The sequence below is a fragment of the Sciurus carolinensis genome, chromosome 13 (assembly GCF_902686445.1).
Source record: "Sciurus carolinensis chromosome 13, mSciCar1.2, whole genome shotgun sequence".
Taxonomy (NCBI): domain Eukaryota; kingdom Metazoa; phylum Chordata; class Mammalia; order Rodentia; family Sciuridae; genus Sciurus; species Sciurus carolinensis.
The window spans coordinates 71,791,657-71,809,129 of record NC_062225.1 but is presented as its reverse complement, the minus strand read 5'-3'; the positions used below and the strand labels follow the sequence as shown (position 1 = coordinate 71,809,129).

The following is a 17,473-nucleotide window of genomic DNA, read 5'->3' as shown; positions in this document are numbered from 1 at the left end:
AGCACAAGGCCCTGAGTTCGATCCCCAACACCCCCCCCCCAAAAAAAAAAAAAAAGAAATGTCTTCCTACAGTCTATATAAGGTTGGAATCACCTGGTTTTGGTTGCAGAAAACTCAATCCAGCATTCACCCGGAGGGATACAAATGGCTGATGTTCTGTTCCAGGTTTTTATGCTAAACCTTAGCATACGTAGTTATTAGTGCAATAACGTTCTCTCAAACAAAAGAAAGCAGTGCCTCAATTTTCAGGTGAAAATGTTTATCTTTAATTTGTCTTAAAAACGTTAAAAAAGAGCCAGGTGTCGTGGTACACACATACAATCCTAGTTACTCAGGAGGCTGAAGCAGGAGGATCACAAGTTTGAAGCCAGTCTCAGCAATTCAGCAAGACCATCTCAGAAACTAAATAGGACTAGGGGTGTAGCTCAGAGGTAAAGCACTCTTGGGTTCAATCCCCAATTCAAAAAACAAGTTTGAATTGCTTGTAAAAATATTTTTCACTTGGGCAAGGTAAAATGAAAACTGTCAAAACATCTCACTTTGGGGAAGGAGATAGATGAGACCTTCGTCACAGATTTATACACAACATGCTCACCAATCTCATTTATAACCCAATCCCCCAAGAAATCTTGAAGTGGCATTACATTATTCATTTTACTGATGAAAAAACAAGCACAAAAAAGTCACACCATTACCAAATAAAACAATACCAACAAAAACCAAGATGGGAACCCAGTTCTATCTGAATATACAGCACCTTTTTTTGTGTGTGTGGGAGATTGAACCCAAAGCCTTACACAAATCCCACAGCACATTTAACCAAACTACTATTGTTTCTCTTTATGCTATGGTAAGCTACATGACACCTAAGCTGGTCCAACTGAAACATGGGATGCATTATTATGTATTATCTGAGGACCCATGAGATTTTATAGTGAAGCCAAGGGGTAAAATGGTACCAAGCCTTAGTACTGGTGTAGGCAGGCAAAGAACAGTTCAACTGATTTCTAGACCCAAATAATTTTTCTCAAAAATACATACTACTTTGCGTTTTCCTATTTATTTTTGTCATTACCCATTATACAGGCTGAAAATCCTTACACTTAATGAAGACATTATCAGGGTATATAAATGAATAATATAGGTGGCCATGGTGATTCACACCTCTAATCCCAGCTATTTGGGAGGCTGAGGCAGAAAATTCCAAATTTGAGGCCAGCCTGGGCAACTTAGTGAGATCCTATCTCAAATTTAAAAAAATAAAAGGGTTGGGGACATAGCTCACAGGCAGAATGCTCCTGGGTTTAATTCCCAGTACCACTAGCAACAAAACAAAACTTTATATATTACTATGAAATCACTGACAACAGGATTTTTCCTTCCTTTAAATACTCAGAACCACTGATAAATTAGCATTTTGTGTGTCTGTGTGGTATTGGGGACCAAACCCAAGGCCTTGTAGAGGCAAGCACTCTACAACTAGTAGAGCTAATCCCTATCCCTTTTTAAAATTTTGAGCCAGGCACAGCATTGCACACCTGTAATCCCAGCAATTCTGGAGGCTGAGGCAGAAGGATCGTAAGTTCAAGGCCAGCACCAGCAACTTAGAGAAACCCTATTTCAAAATTAAAAATAAATAAAAAGGAGGGTCTGGGGTTGCAGCTCAGTGGTACAGTATTTGCCTAGCACACATGAGGCACTGGATCCTCAGCACCACATAAAAATAAATAAAATAAAAGTATTATGTCCATCTACAACTAAAAAATATTTACCACTTCCTTAGTCTTTTTTTTAAAGTGCCCCTGGTTTCAATCCCTAGTACAAATTATATATTTTGTGCAAGCTGGCCTCAAATTTTCAATCCTACCTGAGATTACTGGTGCAGGATGCTGACCTGCCTTAACTTTCTTACAGTATCTCCTTTTATATAACCATGGAACATTCAGAAATTCATACTATCTGAAATATTAAAAAAAAAAAGCCATCCACAATTCAAGAATTATATATATCTAAATCTTCTCCTTAGACCAACTCAGACAACAGATGAAACATTCCATGAGCCAGCGCAGGTTTAAGGACATCAGCAAACTGATTTACCAATTTCTGTCTAGGAAAGGTGGAGCAATACCTCTGAAAAGCAATGGGAAGACAGTTTTAAGTCATCCCAGATCTCTAAGAGTTTACAGTATGATCTATGAGAGTCAGGCTTAGACACAGAAAACTAGTATTACAAAGCATCTGTACTATAAACCAGTTTGTCAACATTCTCAGTGGGCTGGAGAAAGGGCTTAAACTGGGACTTGATTGATTCTTACTTGCTTGGTCTTCAACTCAAATTTAGAATGGTAACCATGTAAGAGATCTTGTTCAATTCCGTATCTACTGAACAGAAGTGTCCTACATAAAACAGAATTAAAGGACAGCATGTGCTATTCCTTTGCTCTTAATCCAGCCACTTCGACAAGTAAACAATTAGAACCTGACACATAAAGGGCATTTGAAACTATAGTTATAACACTGAAAGAATACTCTGCTCTAGGTGCAATCAGTTCTCTGATACAGCCAGAGTGATTTTTTCCAAAACACAAATCTAAGCATATTACCCTTTACTTAAATAAATCCTTCAATGGCATTCCATTTTTTCTTAGGATAGACAAACTCCTCAAAATGCCAGAAGATCCTGCATGACCTGATCCCTGTGTACCTTTCTGTCTCTTTCACACAACTTTAGCATTACTGGCCTTTTTTGTTCTTATTTTCCCTGCCTACTCAATGTCTATTTACCATTCAGGTCTCAGTTCAAGTGCTGCCCCTTATTATGACCGCTCATAGTACCCTCTATTTCTATGGAACATTTATTATAGTTTTAGTTTTATATTTGTGTGGTTATTTATTGTCTGGCTCTGTTATGGACTATAAACTCTGTAAAGGCAAGAGATTTTTAGGTTAAAATTCTTCACGTTCTATAAAATGTTATAAAAAATTTGTTTTACACATACACACATACACCAAAATTTTAAATAGTTCTAGCCTAAGGAATAAATCCGAATAGTAGTATTTATCTGCCCTGGCATTACTATTTCAAGACCTGTAAAACATAAACAATTAAACAACAACCTTATCACTCTAACCTTATTCATAAAATATGGATAACCTTAAAGATGAGTTGCAAATGTTTGTAATTAATAAAGTTCTTTAAACAATGTATGGTAGATAGTAAACAAAATAACTGGTACTTATGAATAAGAATTCCTAATTCATATTTTTAAAGTGTATTTCTCTAAACATTATATACAGTCGTTCTGATGTTCTTTCAAGCTGGTTCAAAAGATTCTGAGAGGTATAAAAAAAGATTTAAGAATGGTTACATCTTAGGGATGTAGTTCAGTGGTAGAGCACATGCTTAGCATATGCAAGGCTTGAGGCCCTGTAGCCAATATCCATAACCAAAAAAAGAAAAAAAATTACATCTTTTGTTAGAAATTTTAAGGTGATTATATCATTTTATCAATTTATCCCCTACTATTTGTGGGGGGGTGCTTTACTATTGAGCCACATCCCAAGTCTTTTTATTTTTTAGTTTGAAACAGAGTCTTGCTAAGTTCCTGAGGCTGGCTTCAAACGTGCAATACTCCTGCCTTAGCCTCCTTAGTTATTGGGATTATAGGCACATGCCATAGTGCCTACTATCCTCCTATTTACTATAGCCCAGATTTCTTCATTGTTTTTAAGATAACGAGCAATTATATATTTAAAATATGCAGATACATCAAATTTATCTTAAAATGCATTTTATTTCAGTAGCCAATGACCATCAATCAAACAAAGGAAAGAACACTAATTTCATGAAGAAAGACAAATCCTTGGAGTGGTTTACAGGAAGTGAAGAATGAGATGGCTCATCTAAGCAACTTGGAATCATTAGCTACAAAAACTAAATGCAAGACAAATGTCAAAATGGGACATTTAAGCAGTTTTGCAATGTTGCACATCTTTTTTTTTTTTTTTTACCTTTTGTTATATTTCAAACATACGTAAAAGTTGTACAAATCATAGTAACAGCTAAAAATAATCTATGAAAGTAGTGATTTACAGCATGAAGTTCTAGTTTGATACTTTTCCATCTTCGAATAGGTTGCCATCATCTGGGGTACTCAGTTAAGTTGTGGTTTGAACTTCCTCAACTTGACAAGAAAAGCTAATTTAAGAGAAGAAAAATATAAGGTCATTTATATTACATTAATTAGAAGAAAAAATAATTTAATATGGCCTGAAAACATTCCTCACCTGTATGACCAGTTTGCCAATGTATAGGTCTGGCAATATAGGGAAATGATCCATATGGAAAATCAGAATGTGATTCTTCTGTTGTAGAACAAAATATGTACTATAAGCTCCAAAAAATACTTTACAATTTGTTTATAGTAACTGTTAAAATATTAATTACTATCCCTTTAAGTTTTTTCCTCTCACACTTTTTTTTTAAGCATTTATTTTGGATCTACTCTGCCAAGATACTGTACAGAAACAATCTGTCAATATTTATGATAACTTTATAATATGGTTTTATAACCAAAAGGATAAGCCCATATCATAAATCAATGGATATCGGAAAACTTTTCATGGTCTAAATAATGTATACATAATACAACAAGCTAAATTTAATTCTCTGAAGAATTCCAGCAGCATCTTATGAGATGCTTTTTGCAATAACTATTTGCATATCAGGTCATATTAAATTCATTCCCTTCAGCAATAATAATCAGTGATCTACGTTTTAAACATCCTCTAGTACATTTAAATTATTTCACAAACCAAACTCATGGTGACAAATAATAAATATGAATCATATACAATGCTCAATTCTTCAAAGATACCAGAATTTTGTAAAAGTACAAAAAGTGATTATTTTTCCTATTTTTTGTGGGAATTTTTTTTTACATAATGATCAGTACACTCAGGAATTCATTTTCCACTTATCACAAATAGATGCATAAAATAAAATTGAAGCTTACCATGGTCATCCTCTTGAAATACCCCACTTTCAACTCCAGTTTCCTTTTGGGAATGTAATTGTAAGTCTTTGTCAATTTTAGGTTCTACCTTTTGAACTAAAATTCCATTTTTCTGTTTTGCAAGGCAAACCAACCAATCTCTGACAATGACTTCACTTATCTTTTCACATGAGAGAGCAAGTTCACAGTTGCGAATTCCATCTAAAAGTTCAATAACCTGTGTGATGCTTTCAGAAAAATGAAAAGTGTACCTTTACATTTCTACTTAAATAATTTTACATTTATTTTAAGTTCACTGTACCTCTTACCCAAATTTAAGTGATATTACCCAATTTTAAATGCTATATACAGTTAAATCAAGGGGGAAGGGATTAAAAATGCAAGTTAGGACACAAGTAATTTCAGGGACTACAAAGCAAAAAACAGACATTAACATTTCTGTTCACATTATGATCTGAAAACTTTTCTTCCCAATTGTTGGGAGAAATAAGTATCTTATTAATGTAAAGGATGATTTAAATAGCAATATAACTTAATTTAGACCATATGTATATATACTTAGTTGTTGATGGACCCTATTTTATTCATTTAGTTATATGTGGTGCTGAGAATCAAACCCAGTGCCTCACACATGCTAGGCAAGTGCTCTACCACTGAGCCACAACCCCAGCCTCATGTGTCATATTTTTAACACTTTTAGGAGATGGCTTTAGTTACAATATGAACATATATACCTTAGTTACAATATAAACATTTTAACCCAGTATTTAGGGAAAAAGTGTATTTAAAAATCACATTAGAAAGAAAAATGGCCCCGTTACTTACTTTGCTAGATATACAACACATATACCACCCTGTTTAAGATTTGGATATAAAACGGGCAAAGCAACTTGAGGGTTTAACATATCCAAAGCTATCTGTGGGGAAGGAGGAAAGAAAAATGGATCAGTCTGATTGCTTAAAGTATGGGTTTTAATTGTGGCGAAATGACAATTTTGGAAAGCTATTACCCAGTTAAGGTATTTCATTTGTTTGAATATAGTGCTATGAGAATATTAACTGTCATTTTACTGCTCCCCAAATGGCTGTGTTTATCACTATACAATTTGTCATAGCATTTGACTGTACATAAAAATTATAATGGTATATCTTGTATTTGGCAAATATTAATACAGAAATCTTTCTTTGGCTATTTATGTGTACATGAATATGGACAAAAATTTTTCTATTAATATTGCCTTGTGTAAGACATGGTATTACACCATAAGAAGTTAAAATATATTTGAGGTCTTGTAATTTCTCTTGCTAAAATTAATAAATTTAAGTGCTTTAGTTCAGCTTTGGTAGTAGAAATTCACATTTTAAATGTGTTTTAATATTTTACGTTCAAAGGAGAAGCTCTAAATATTAATTTTGGAGGGTCTAAAAATGCAGGAAACATGCCCATTATTTCTTCTTTCTTTATTCAATTGTATATTACAGGGCTAAACTCACAAAAGATGACAAATAAGTACAATGAGTAAATGAATGATTGAAATTTTCAAGTAAACAATTAATTAAAAATAAAAAATTCAGTCAAAATAGAAATAAAGTAACATTTATTGCTGGATACTCCAGAAAGCTTAGAGTTGTTGGCACTTCTGTTGACCAAATGATTGATGTATTATTGTTTATGTTTTTTAACTACAGTATGATGGGGGCTGGGGATGAAGCTCAGTGGTAGAGTGCTTGATTAGGATCCCTGAGGCCCTGGGTTCAATCCCCAGCACTTCAAAAATTCAAACAAACAAAACACCACCAGTACATTAGACCAAGGGACATCATTCACTAATTACCAAATATTTATTCAGCACCTTTTTTACATGCCAAGAATTTCCTAAGTGGGACATTATCTAAGGGGAAATTACATTCTATCTTGTTTTGTGAAAACTTAACATTCTAATAGACAAAGATCTAGTAAATATATAAGAAAGAGAATCCTGAATGACATGAACTGTAACTATACAGCAGAATAAGAGGACAAAGACTGTCAGGCAATGGAAAGGGGCCATTTTATATATGGGTTGGTCAATGAAGAAACCTGAAGAAAATGATTTATAATGGAAAGTTAGGGGGAAGTGTTCTCCAGGCAGAGAAAATAGTAAATACAAATGCTCTGAGGTAGTGGGCTACTTGGGGAGTCTGAAGGTACCACATTGCTGGCAGGGGAGATAAAAAGGGGAAAATGATAGGGATATGGTAGAAGTAGTGGGGAGACAGAGTATATAGAATTTTGCTGGCTTTAGCTTTACTCAAGGAACAGTCACTGGAGAGTTTCAATGAATGACATGATCTGATTTTTTAAAAACTTGTGAACAATAAAACACTTTACAGAAGAAGACATACAGGCAATTAATAAATATATGAAAAGTGTTCAACATCTCTAGTAATTAGAGAAATGCAAATTAAAACAACTTTAAGATTTCATCTTACTCCAATTAGAATGGCTATTATCAAGAACACAATAATAGATGTTGGTGAGGATATGGGGAAAAAGGCACACTTTTACATTGCTGGTGGAGTTGCAAATTGGTGCAGCCACTCTGGAAAGCAGTGTGGAGAATCCTCAGAAAACTTGGAATGGACCCACCTTTTGACCCAGTTATCCCACTCCTCGGTTTATACCCAAACGACTTAAAATCAGCATACTACAGTAATGCAGCCACATCAATATTTACAGCAGCTCAGTTCACAATAGCTAGATTGTGGAACCAACCTAGATGCCCTTCAACAGATGAATGGATAAAGAAACTGGTATACATACACAATGGAATATTATTCAGCCATAAAGAATAATAATATTATGGCATTTGCAAATAAATGGATGGAATTGGAGAATATCATGCTAAGTGAAATAAACCAATCCCAAAAAACCAAAGGCTGAAAGTTTTCCCTGATAAGTGGAGAATTATATATAATGGGGGTGGTGGGGGTGGAGAATGAGAGAAGAATGGGGGAACTTCAGATTATGTAGAAGGAAATGAGGGGGGGCATGAAAAATGGTGGAATGAGACAGATATCATTATCCTATGTACATGTATGATTAAACAAATGGTATGAATTTACATCCTGTACAACCGTAGAAATGAAATGACGTACCCCATTTGTGTACAATGAATCAAAATGCAGTCTAAAAAATTAAAAGATAAAAAAGTATGCCTTTACGCCATGTACAGAGAAACAACATGTATCCCATTTGTTTACAATTAAAAAAAAATAAATAAATAAAAAAAAAAGTTTAAGCACAGAACACAGTGGTATTATGAACATGCCAATTAGCTGGGGGCAGTGGCGCACACCAGTGATCCTGGTGTCTCCGGAAGCTGAGGCAGGAGGGTAGTAAGTTCAAGGCCAGCCTCAGCAACTTAGTGAGACCCTGTCTCAAAATCAAAAAGGACTGAGGATGTTGCTTAGTAGTAGAGTGCCACTAGGTTCAATCCCCAGTACCAAGACAAAAAAATAAAGACACCCTTTTTTTTTTTTTTTTAACAGTGCAGGGGATTGAACCCAGGGCCTTATTGCTTGGAAGGCAAGCACTCTACCAACTGAGCTATAGCCCCAGCCCAAAGACACCCTTTTGTTGTGTTTTATGCTCATCAAGCAAAATTCAGATGGCCAATTAATCTCCCAGGTGTTTTTGATATTCCTATGGATGGCCAAGGTAGAGCCCCTTCCCTTTATTGAGCTGTAACAAACAAGCCAAACAGATAAGGAAAAAGAACTGTGGTCGCTAACCTATAGGCATTTGTTATATTGAGAGAGAAATGAGTACTAGTAAAAATAATTTTCCCTCCTCTTTAAATTCTGCTTTTTTTGGACTGGGGAGATAGCTCAGTCGGTAAAGTGCTTGCCTTGCGAGCACAAGGCTGTTGGTTTGATTCCCAGCACCACAAGAAAAAAAAAAAAAAAAAAAAGAATGATGTTGGCCATGGGCTTAGCAAAAATTCTGCTTTTTTTTTTTTTTTTTTTGTGGGGGCGGGGAGGTACCAGGGATTGAACCCAAGGGTGCTTAACCATTGAGCCACATCCCTACCCCTTTTTTATATTTTATTTAGAGACAGGGTCTCACTGAGTTGCTTGAGGCCTTGATTAATTGCTAAGGGTGGGTTTGAACTTCTGATCCTCCTGCCTCAGCCTCCTGAGCCCCTGGGATTACAGGCATGTGCCACTATGCCCAGCTGAACTTTGCTTCATTGTTCACTGAAATAATCTAGCCTTATAGCAACCAGTTAAGGAAAGCAAGGAAGACCCCTTATCCAGGCCTAAGATCATAGTGTCAAGCTATGAGTGTTGAATAACACTGCCAAGAACAAGGCATCTCAACACTGTAAATCTGAAACTTTGAAGTCAATTAATACCACCAACATCCCACATCTCTACCATCTTTGGTTACAGTTTAAAATATCATCCTTTCTTTTCATCTATCCTTTTATTTTCATACTACTCTACTTCTCCCTAAGTCAACCTCTCACCGATGTAAATCTCTACTCTGTTCTCAACACCTTTAATGTCAATATCCTGACTTTAACTTCCAAAGATCCTGTTGACCTATTCCCTCTCAAATCTATCTTGGAGGCTATCTCCCCACTTCTCACAACTGAGGTTAGGCAGTAGTCTCAAAATGCTCCCAATGCTGCTTCCTAGTTATTAGTCCTTTATCCTGGAAATGCTGAGATTTATGATGATCAATTTTTCCTCCTAATCTTTGGTCATCATCTGACATTCATGGACAACTGTGGCACCTGACTCAGTTTCTCTGCCCCAAATCCCACCATGATATTAAAAAGTATTAAAGAAATATACTCATCTCTAGTTATAGAAATAGGGCAAATATAATGAAAACCACTGCCCATACAAAAGAAGCCTGTTTTCCTTGTACTCAAAGTAATAGGATCTACTTTAAAAATCTTACCGCATCAAATGTTAAAGATTTGATATCTTCAGTTGCTCCTGAAATATCCTTATGAATAAAATTCACATTGTCTGGCCATTCTTCTATGTGACTTAATTTCCATGAATCACACCAGAGTTTGTAATTCTTCTTGGCTAGATAATGGTGGTCTTTCCGTATTTCAAAACTCACGACTCGTCCTTGTGATCCAACTTAAATAAAAAAACAAACTTATATTTCATAGTATTAATTTATTTTAAAAAGTGTGATAACCTTTTTCAAATGTATTAAACATATGTAAAGTGTCAATCTATTTTGCAAAGGTATTAAACATGTGAAAAAATTCACACAGTTCAAGGTTACAAAAGTATCTCTCCCATCTTCCTCTTTGGAGGCAGCCATATTACCCATTACTTACCCTTCTCACACTAGTGGGTGCCGATACAAGCAAGCAAGTAAATCTGCTTTTAACACATAGCATGGCAAAAATACACTGTCCTGTATCTTCACTCTTACTTACCAATGTCATTTCAGTAGTTATGGGTGCATTGCATTCTTCTTAACAGCTACTATATTCCCACTTTATTTTTTTTTATTTTTTTTGGGTGCTGGGGATCGAACCCAGGGCCTTGTGCTTACAAGTATATTCCCACTTTAAAAAACTTACAGCATCAAATGTTAAAGATTTGATAAGTTACAGCTATGCCATAACTTATTTGTCATCTGCTGATGAACATTTAGCTTCGATCTTTTGCTAATACAAATAATACTGCAATGAACATTCTTCTGCCTAAGTCTTCATAACATATGCCAGTTTATAGGATACAGTCCTAAACATGGAATTGCTAGTCTAAGGGGCATGTGAATTTTTTTTTTTTAAATATTAACAATTGTCCTCCAAAAAAGTGGTGCCAATTTATACTTCCAACAATGTATTAGAGTACCTACTTCTCCTGACACCCTCTCTAACAGTTATCAAACTTTTTATCTGTGTCAATGTAAAAAGTTAATAAAGTTTATCATTGTAGTTTTAATTTACATTTCTTTTATTATGAATGAAATTGATCTTTTCATATATTTAAAAATGTATTTGAATTTTGATATGTGTCTGATGAATTTTCAAACTGTTTAACATAAGTGATACTACAATTCCAGAGAATACTATATCTTAAGGCAATTAGGAGGGGACAAGAGGAGGTATCTGTGATGCACAAACATACCCTTCCTTAACCTGGGTAATAACTACATAAGTGTGGTCACTATATACAAATTTAGGAAGGGTTGAGGATTTAGTTCAGTGGCAGAGCACTTACCTAGCATGCACAAGGCCCTGGGTTTGATCCTGAGCAGTGGCGGGGAAATGCATGTGGGTATACACTTACAATGTGTACTTTTTGCTTCAATAAAAAGTTTACTTTAAAAAACGGTACAAGCAACTGAGAATGATGGCACACACCTGTAATCCCAGTGGCTCAGGAGGCAGAGGCAAGAGGATCACAAGTTCAACGCCAGCCTCAGTAACTAAGTGAAACCCTAAAAAATAAAAAGGGGGATGTGGCTCACTGGCTAAGCACCCCTGAGTCTAAATGAAAGAAAAGAAGAAAGGAAAGAACAGAAAAAACAAATGAAAGAAGGGAAGGAAGAAGCAAGTGAGATGTGGTAGCACATCCTGCAATCCCAACGACTCAGGAGGATCATAAGTTTGAATCTAGCCTGGGCAATTTAGAGAGCTTCTCTCTCAAAATAAATAAAAAGGGTCAGAAAATGTAGCTCAGTGGTAAGATGCCTGTGGGTTCTATCCCCAAAACCTGGGGGTGTAGGCAGGTAGGCTAGAGGGACAGCATTAGAGAGAATGGAGAGATCAAGAGAAAGAAACGGATGGAGGGTTAAAAAATGTGACTGGAATAAATGTACAAAACACAAAGAAAAATAGTGGCCTCCATTTGGTTTTCAGGAGAATGCAAATGACAAATTTATTTCTCCAATTATCTTTTTGGCTGTTCTGCAATACTGGGATTGAACCCAGGAGTTGAACATGCTAGACAAGCACTCTACCACTGAGCCACAGTCACAGCCTTATTTAAATTTCTTTTTGAGACAGGGTCTCCCTAGTTGCTCAGACTGGTCTTGAACCTGTAGCCTACTGCCTCAACATCCTGAGTAGCTGGAATTAAGGTATGTGCCACCATACTCATGTGTATTTCCCCAGATACCTTTATCTCTTCATTATCATGAACAAATTGAGTGCTTTGTTATCTAGATCTAGCTCATTTATCCCAATCTCTTACCTGCTTTGGATAAAAATAAGCTCATTCCACCAGAACCCGAACCAGCTTCCAAAACAGTATCACCTGGGCTGATGTCCATCATCGATAATATCATATTCATATCCTATGATTGAAATATGGTATGGGTGACTCAGTGACTAATAAAGATGTACTAAGCATCCACTCTTATGCTATGTTGGAGAAAGAAGTAAAAATTTTAAATAAGGATTGACTTCTGGTCCTGCTTACAAAGAACTTATATATTGCTTAACAACATAAAGAATTCAAACCAATCATGGGAGTGCATGCCTACGATCCTAATGACTGATTTAGGAAAACTGAAAATTCAGGACCAGTATGGGAAACTTTGCAAGGCCATTAGCAACTCAGCAAGACCTTGCCTCAAAAAAAAAAAAAAAAAAAAAAAAAAAAAAAAAATGCTCCTGAGTCCAATCCCCAGTACTGAAAATGTAAATATTTTACAAAGTATAGTAGTTTCAAAGCTAAAATGTATTTTCTGAGTTGTTGGATTAAGGCTTGTGGACCAAATGACACACAGACATGACTTTTAAGTTGTATTAGTCGAAAAGTCTCATTCACAAAGGTTTAGTCTTTCAGAAGTACATATCCTATTCTATGTGCCGGGCATCTTGGAATACAGATGGGAAGAGGTACACACAACTGTATATAACAGTTAATAGAGTGTAAGGTAGCTTGGGTAGTCATTTCAACGGAAAGCCCTAAAGAAGGTACTTCTATTTTCTCGGTCCTTTCATGTAAGATACAGAAACCTGGTACATTAGAAAGTAATTTGAGCACACTTTAGCTTTTGCTTCCTGCCATCTAGGTTATGTGGTCCCAGTAGAATGAGCTTTCTAGGTTATACATACAACACAGTAGTTTCAATTCAAAATTAGGTGGGGCATTAACATTCATTCATTTTCCTGCTTTTCGAAGTGAACTTGAGGGTGCTGGGAGAGTCCTCCAAAGTTATGAAATATCACTTTACTACTAAGTTTACTTCAGTTTAAAGCTTTGGGCTTTCAAACAACCCTTCAAGACTTTTTTTTTCAACAGGCATTCTAACCTCTTTCCTGATCAATAATATAAATCTAAGTCTCAGCCTAAGGATTTAATAACTGACATTGACTTGAGTGGCAACAATTTCTATTGCCCATGCATTCTTTTTTTTTTTTTTTTTTTTTTTGCGGTGCTGGGGATTGAACCCAGGGCCTTGTGCTTGTGAGGCAAGCACTCTACCAACTGAGCTATCTCCCCAGCCCTGCCCATGCATTCTTAAGAGTTACAATCAAGCCTGGCATGGTGGCGCAGCCTGTAATCCTAGCAGTTTAAGAGGTTGAGACAGGAGGATCATGAGTTCAATACCTGCACTCAGCAACTTAGTAAGGTCCTAAGCAACTCAGCGAGACCCTGTCTCTAAAGGACTGGGGATGTGGCTCAGTGGTTAAGCACCCTTGGGTTCAATCTCTGGTACCAAAAAAAAAAGCATTTCACAGTTGTACAGGTCAGGGGTGGGGTTGTAGCTCAGAGGTAGAATGTTTGCCTAGCAAGTGTGAGGCACTGGTTTCGATCCTTAGCCCCACATAAATAAAGTAAATAAATGTATTCTGCCCATCTACAACAACAACAAAAGCTGTACAGGTCGAAGTCAAACTTCCTAATTTCCCAGTCACTACTTGGGAAATAAAAAGTGAGGTAAGTACCTGGCAAGTCCAGTATTTAAATTCCTTCTTAGAGCAGACCATTGACTTTTATCTGTGACAAATACAAAAGGTGGGAAGTGAACTAGAGATCTATCTTTATAAAATATAATCTCTCTGTTTTGTCAGTAGGGAGATAATGCAAGAAAGCCAGAGGAAATTACAAGTCTTTTATTATGACTAGGCTGGAGCAGTCAAAAGAGCAAAGAGAGCTGGGCATTCTACTCAAATGCCATGATTGACTGAGGATTGAATCAACTAGCAATGGATGATTACTACAAGATTCAAACAAGGCACTAGGTAGTTAACTCATTATAAAGAATATTCATTTTACTGGGCACAGTGGCACACTCCTATAATCCCAGTCACTCAGGAGGTTGAGGTGAGGAGGATCACAAGTTTGAGGACAGCCTCACGTATTTAGTGAGACCCTGTCTCAAAATAAAAACTAAAAAGGACTGGGGATGGGGTTCAGTGTTAAAGAGTGCCACTGGGTTCAATCTCTAGTACTGCAAAAACAGAAGAGAAAAATAAAATCATTTTATGTTTACTGCTTAATGTTAGCTGTTTTGTTATAAAACTATTTTTTTTCCTAAACGGAAAAACATAGTAATATATTTACTGTTTGTTGTTTATAGTAGCAGTGCTAGGGATCGAACTCAGGGCCACACACTTTCCAGACAACTGCTCCACCACTGAGCTACATTCCCAGCTCTAATATCTATTTTTAATAAAATATACCTCTAGTAAGCAAAAACTATAAAAAAGAAAGAAAAAGACATAAAATATACCTCTAGTAACATGCCTTTCTAAATTAAATATGATCATCAAAATACTACTATAAGGGGACTACAAAATTGTCAACACTCTCAAGTAATGAATTTGCAAACTTAAAGTAATGCAAAAGAAATAAAAGTACTTATTCTGTGCCAAGTGAGTCCCCATCACTCTAAGTTGGCATACTCTTTATAGATAAATGAAATGGAGGCTACCAAACTAAAATCTGGTTGCTTCCTCTTAAAATTAGCAATATAAGATACGTTAGTCATATCCGTTTGGCTTATTGAAAAAAAAACCTAAGAAAATTTTCAAACGTTTTGAGGTGTGCTTTGAATTCATTCATGAGGACTGTGGAACCCAGGTCTTTGCTCTTCGTGGAACCAATACGCACTTAATCCCTCTCATTACCTTTGGATATGTGATGGCAGGCCCTCTTTTCATCAATAATACATAGTCTTCCAATGCCGGCCTCATCAGCATGAAATGTTTACCAGAGGAACTGGTCAGTATCTGGCCTGGGAACTTCCCCACGATCTCGCTGTACGCGACTGACCCCCAACTACTATTTAAGTGCCCGACATTGCTCAACCTAAATAATTTTCTATAATGTGTTTCTCTCTTCCCAGTCGCAGCTAAAATCAGCTCCCCGGCCCGAAAGGGTCTTTCTCTGGAGGCTGAGAAGGAAGAGGAGTTGTGAAGCTCTTTGGTTTCAAAAGTGGACTGAGTCAGGGTGGTCAGCGAGAGATCCCCGGATTCCCAGTATGCGGAACCAGACTGGCCCGGCTGTCCACTCGAGCTCTGATGATCTCGAGGGGGTGACTCCTCCCGCGGCGTCGCCAGAGAAGAAAGACTTGTGGTCCCGCTGTCCTGGACACGGAGCGGGAGAAAAGGGCACGATTCTGCTTCGGGGGCTTTTCTTTGTGTCGCCTCGCGCTCTCTGTCTCCATTTCGCACTTCTCTTGTCGAGGACTCGCAACACAGTGACCGCGCTTCCTCGTAAGGCGGTCGCCCAAGGCCGCGCAGGAACGAACCGGTCCCGAGCCCCAGACGCCTTCGGAAACGCCGCAGCAGCAGCAGGTCCCGACCGTGGCGTCCAGCGCACAGCATGATCTCCCGCGCAGGCGCTGTCGCGGGGGAGTGACGTAAGCCCGGCAAGCCCCCGCCTCTCGGTGCCCTGCGCACTGAGGCACTGCCCCGGGACTCCGCAGCGGCGCGGGAAGGGTCGCGGTACTGCGCCTGCGTCCAGAGGGGCGCGATGGGCGGGGCGTGAGGCGTGTGACTGGGGCCTGGTGGAAGAAGTGTGCATGGAGCTTGTCTGCTTGCGCAAGGGGACCGGTGTCCTCCACCGAGTGTAGGCAGAGTAAAGAATTTACCGCTGGTCAATCTCCGCTAGGCCCTCCCGGGGACAGAATTAAGAAAGACAAAACCTATTTCACTTAGCATGATATTTTCCAGCTTCATCCATTTACCAGCAAATGCCATAATTTTCTTCTTCTTTATGGCTGAGTAATAGGCCAAGCCCAAAAAACCAAAGGCCGAATGTTTTCTCTGATAAGTGCATGACAATATAAAACGAGGGGGGCGTGATTGGGGGAAGAGAAAAATGAAGGAACTTTGGATGCTGTAGAGGAAAAAGGGGTGGGGGGGGATGGGGACGGAAAAACAGTAGAATGAAACAGACAGTATTACCCTGTATATATATGTATGATTACATGAATGGTGTGAATCTGCATTGTGTACAACCATAGAAATGAAAAGTCGTACCCCATTTGTGTACAATGAATCAAAATGTGTCTGTAAAAATAAAAAAATATTTTAATTAAAAAAAAAGACAAAACCTGTTAAAGCGTTTTGTAAAGACCTCTACCACACTTGGCTTGCTATTAATCGTGATCACGAATGCGTTTGTTAGACGACGTGGAATGCGCCGCCCGCTGTCTGGCGCTCCAGTCCTAGCTGCCCACTACAGCGCCCCCATCTCCCAAGCTCGCTTGCAAATCCCTTTTGACTGGGTTGTGACCTCCTACCGGTTCCCACTCGCAGGCACAGAGGGTCTATTAAAGTGATAGTATTCACTGTGCGCTTATTAAACAATGTTTTAAGTAAGACTTTTAGCCTCCCCAAAACTAAAGAAGCTTTTTTAAAACAGGAAAAGATACCTTTGGAGTCCAAAGTTAACCTTCAAGAGCACTAGCCTGTCTGCTTAGTAGTAGTTCACTTGGCAAAAGTTTATTGAGGGCCTGGCAATACCAGGCACTTTAGAGACTGATTAAAATTTACAACTCATCTAGAAATTATCCCCGTTTTATACGGAAGAAAAATGACCAAGGGAGATTAAATGGTTCATGCAAGATCCCTGACAAGATAGCTGACAAGTGGAATGGCAGGGTTTCCTATTCCAGGTCAGTCAGATTCAACAGCCCTTTCCCTTCGTACCTTGACACCTTTTGGGAAAGACTGGTCAACGGTATAATTAAACTTGAAGTCCAAGCATGATCAAAGGGCTATGGATTCCGTATGATTTGGTTTAAATTTGATAGAATAGGCTGCATTTGTGGCTCAGTGGTAGAGTGCTTGCCTAGCATGTGTGAGGCACTGGGTTTGATTCTCAGTGACACAAAAATAAATAAAGGTCCACTGACAATTAAAAATTTTTTAAAATAAATTTGATAGAATAACTTTTGATATTACTGAGATAAGTTTATACTTTATAATCCATACTTTCTAGGACATCAGTCACCATGAACTCTATCAGGATTT

The 17,473-nt window shown here is 37.6% G+C and overlaps 2 protein-coding genes across 3 annotated transcripts in view; one reads left to right on the top strand and one right to left on the bottom strand.

Annotated features, from left to right (window-relative positions):
• Positions 1-7,219, top strand: part of Spdya (speedy/RINGO cell cycle regulator family member A) — a 35,329-nt gene extending 28,110 nt beyond the window's left edge. For both annotated transcript variants that reach the window (XM_047522584.1, XM_047522583.1), the window contains exon 7: positions 3,802-7,219. In XM_047522584.1, the coding sequence (XP_047378540.1) occupies positions 3,802-3,893 (92 nt within the window). In that variant the 3' untranslated portion in view covers positions 3,894-7,219. The remainder of the gene's footprint in view (positions 1-3,801) is intronic.
• Positions 3,959-15,891, bottom strand: Trmt61b (tRNA methyltransferase 61B). The gene is made up of 7 exons (XM_047522582.1): positions 15,122-15,891; positions 12,234-12,336; positions 9,967-10,157; positions 5,841-5,932; positions 5,016-5,242; positions 4,288-4,365; positions 3,959-4,198 (listed from the first exon to the last, which is right to left on the bottom strand). Exons 1-7 carry the CDS (start codon positions 15,818-15,820, stop codon positions 4,155-4,157), a joined length of 1,434 nt encoding a protein of 477 aa, XP_047378538.1. The 5' UTR covers positions 15,821-15,891; the 3' UTR covers positions 3,959-4,154.
• Positions 15,892-17,473: the final 1,582 nt, after the last annotated feature.

Bases quoted from the DNA above. Each gene is read 5' to 3' on its own strand.
- Trmt61b (XM_047522582.1), bottom strand. From the start codon at position 15,820: ATGCTGTGCGCTGGACGCCACGGTCGGGACCTGCTGCTGCTGCGGCGT. The intron at 12,337-15,121 runs GTAATGAGAGGG...TTTCAATCATAG, and splicing joins CTGCCATCACATATCCAAAG to GATATGAATATGATATTATC. The intron at 4,199-4,287 runs GTGAGGAATGTT...CTCTTAAATTAG, and splicing joins TTGGCAAACTGGTCATACAG to CTTTTCTTGTCAAGTTGAGG.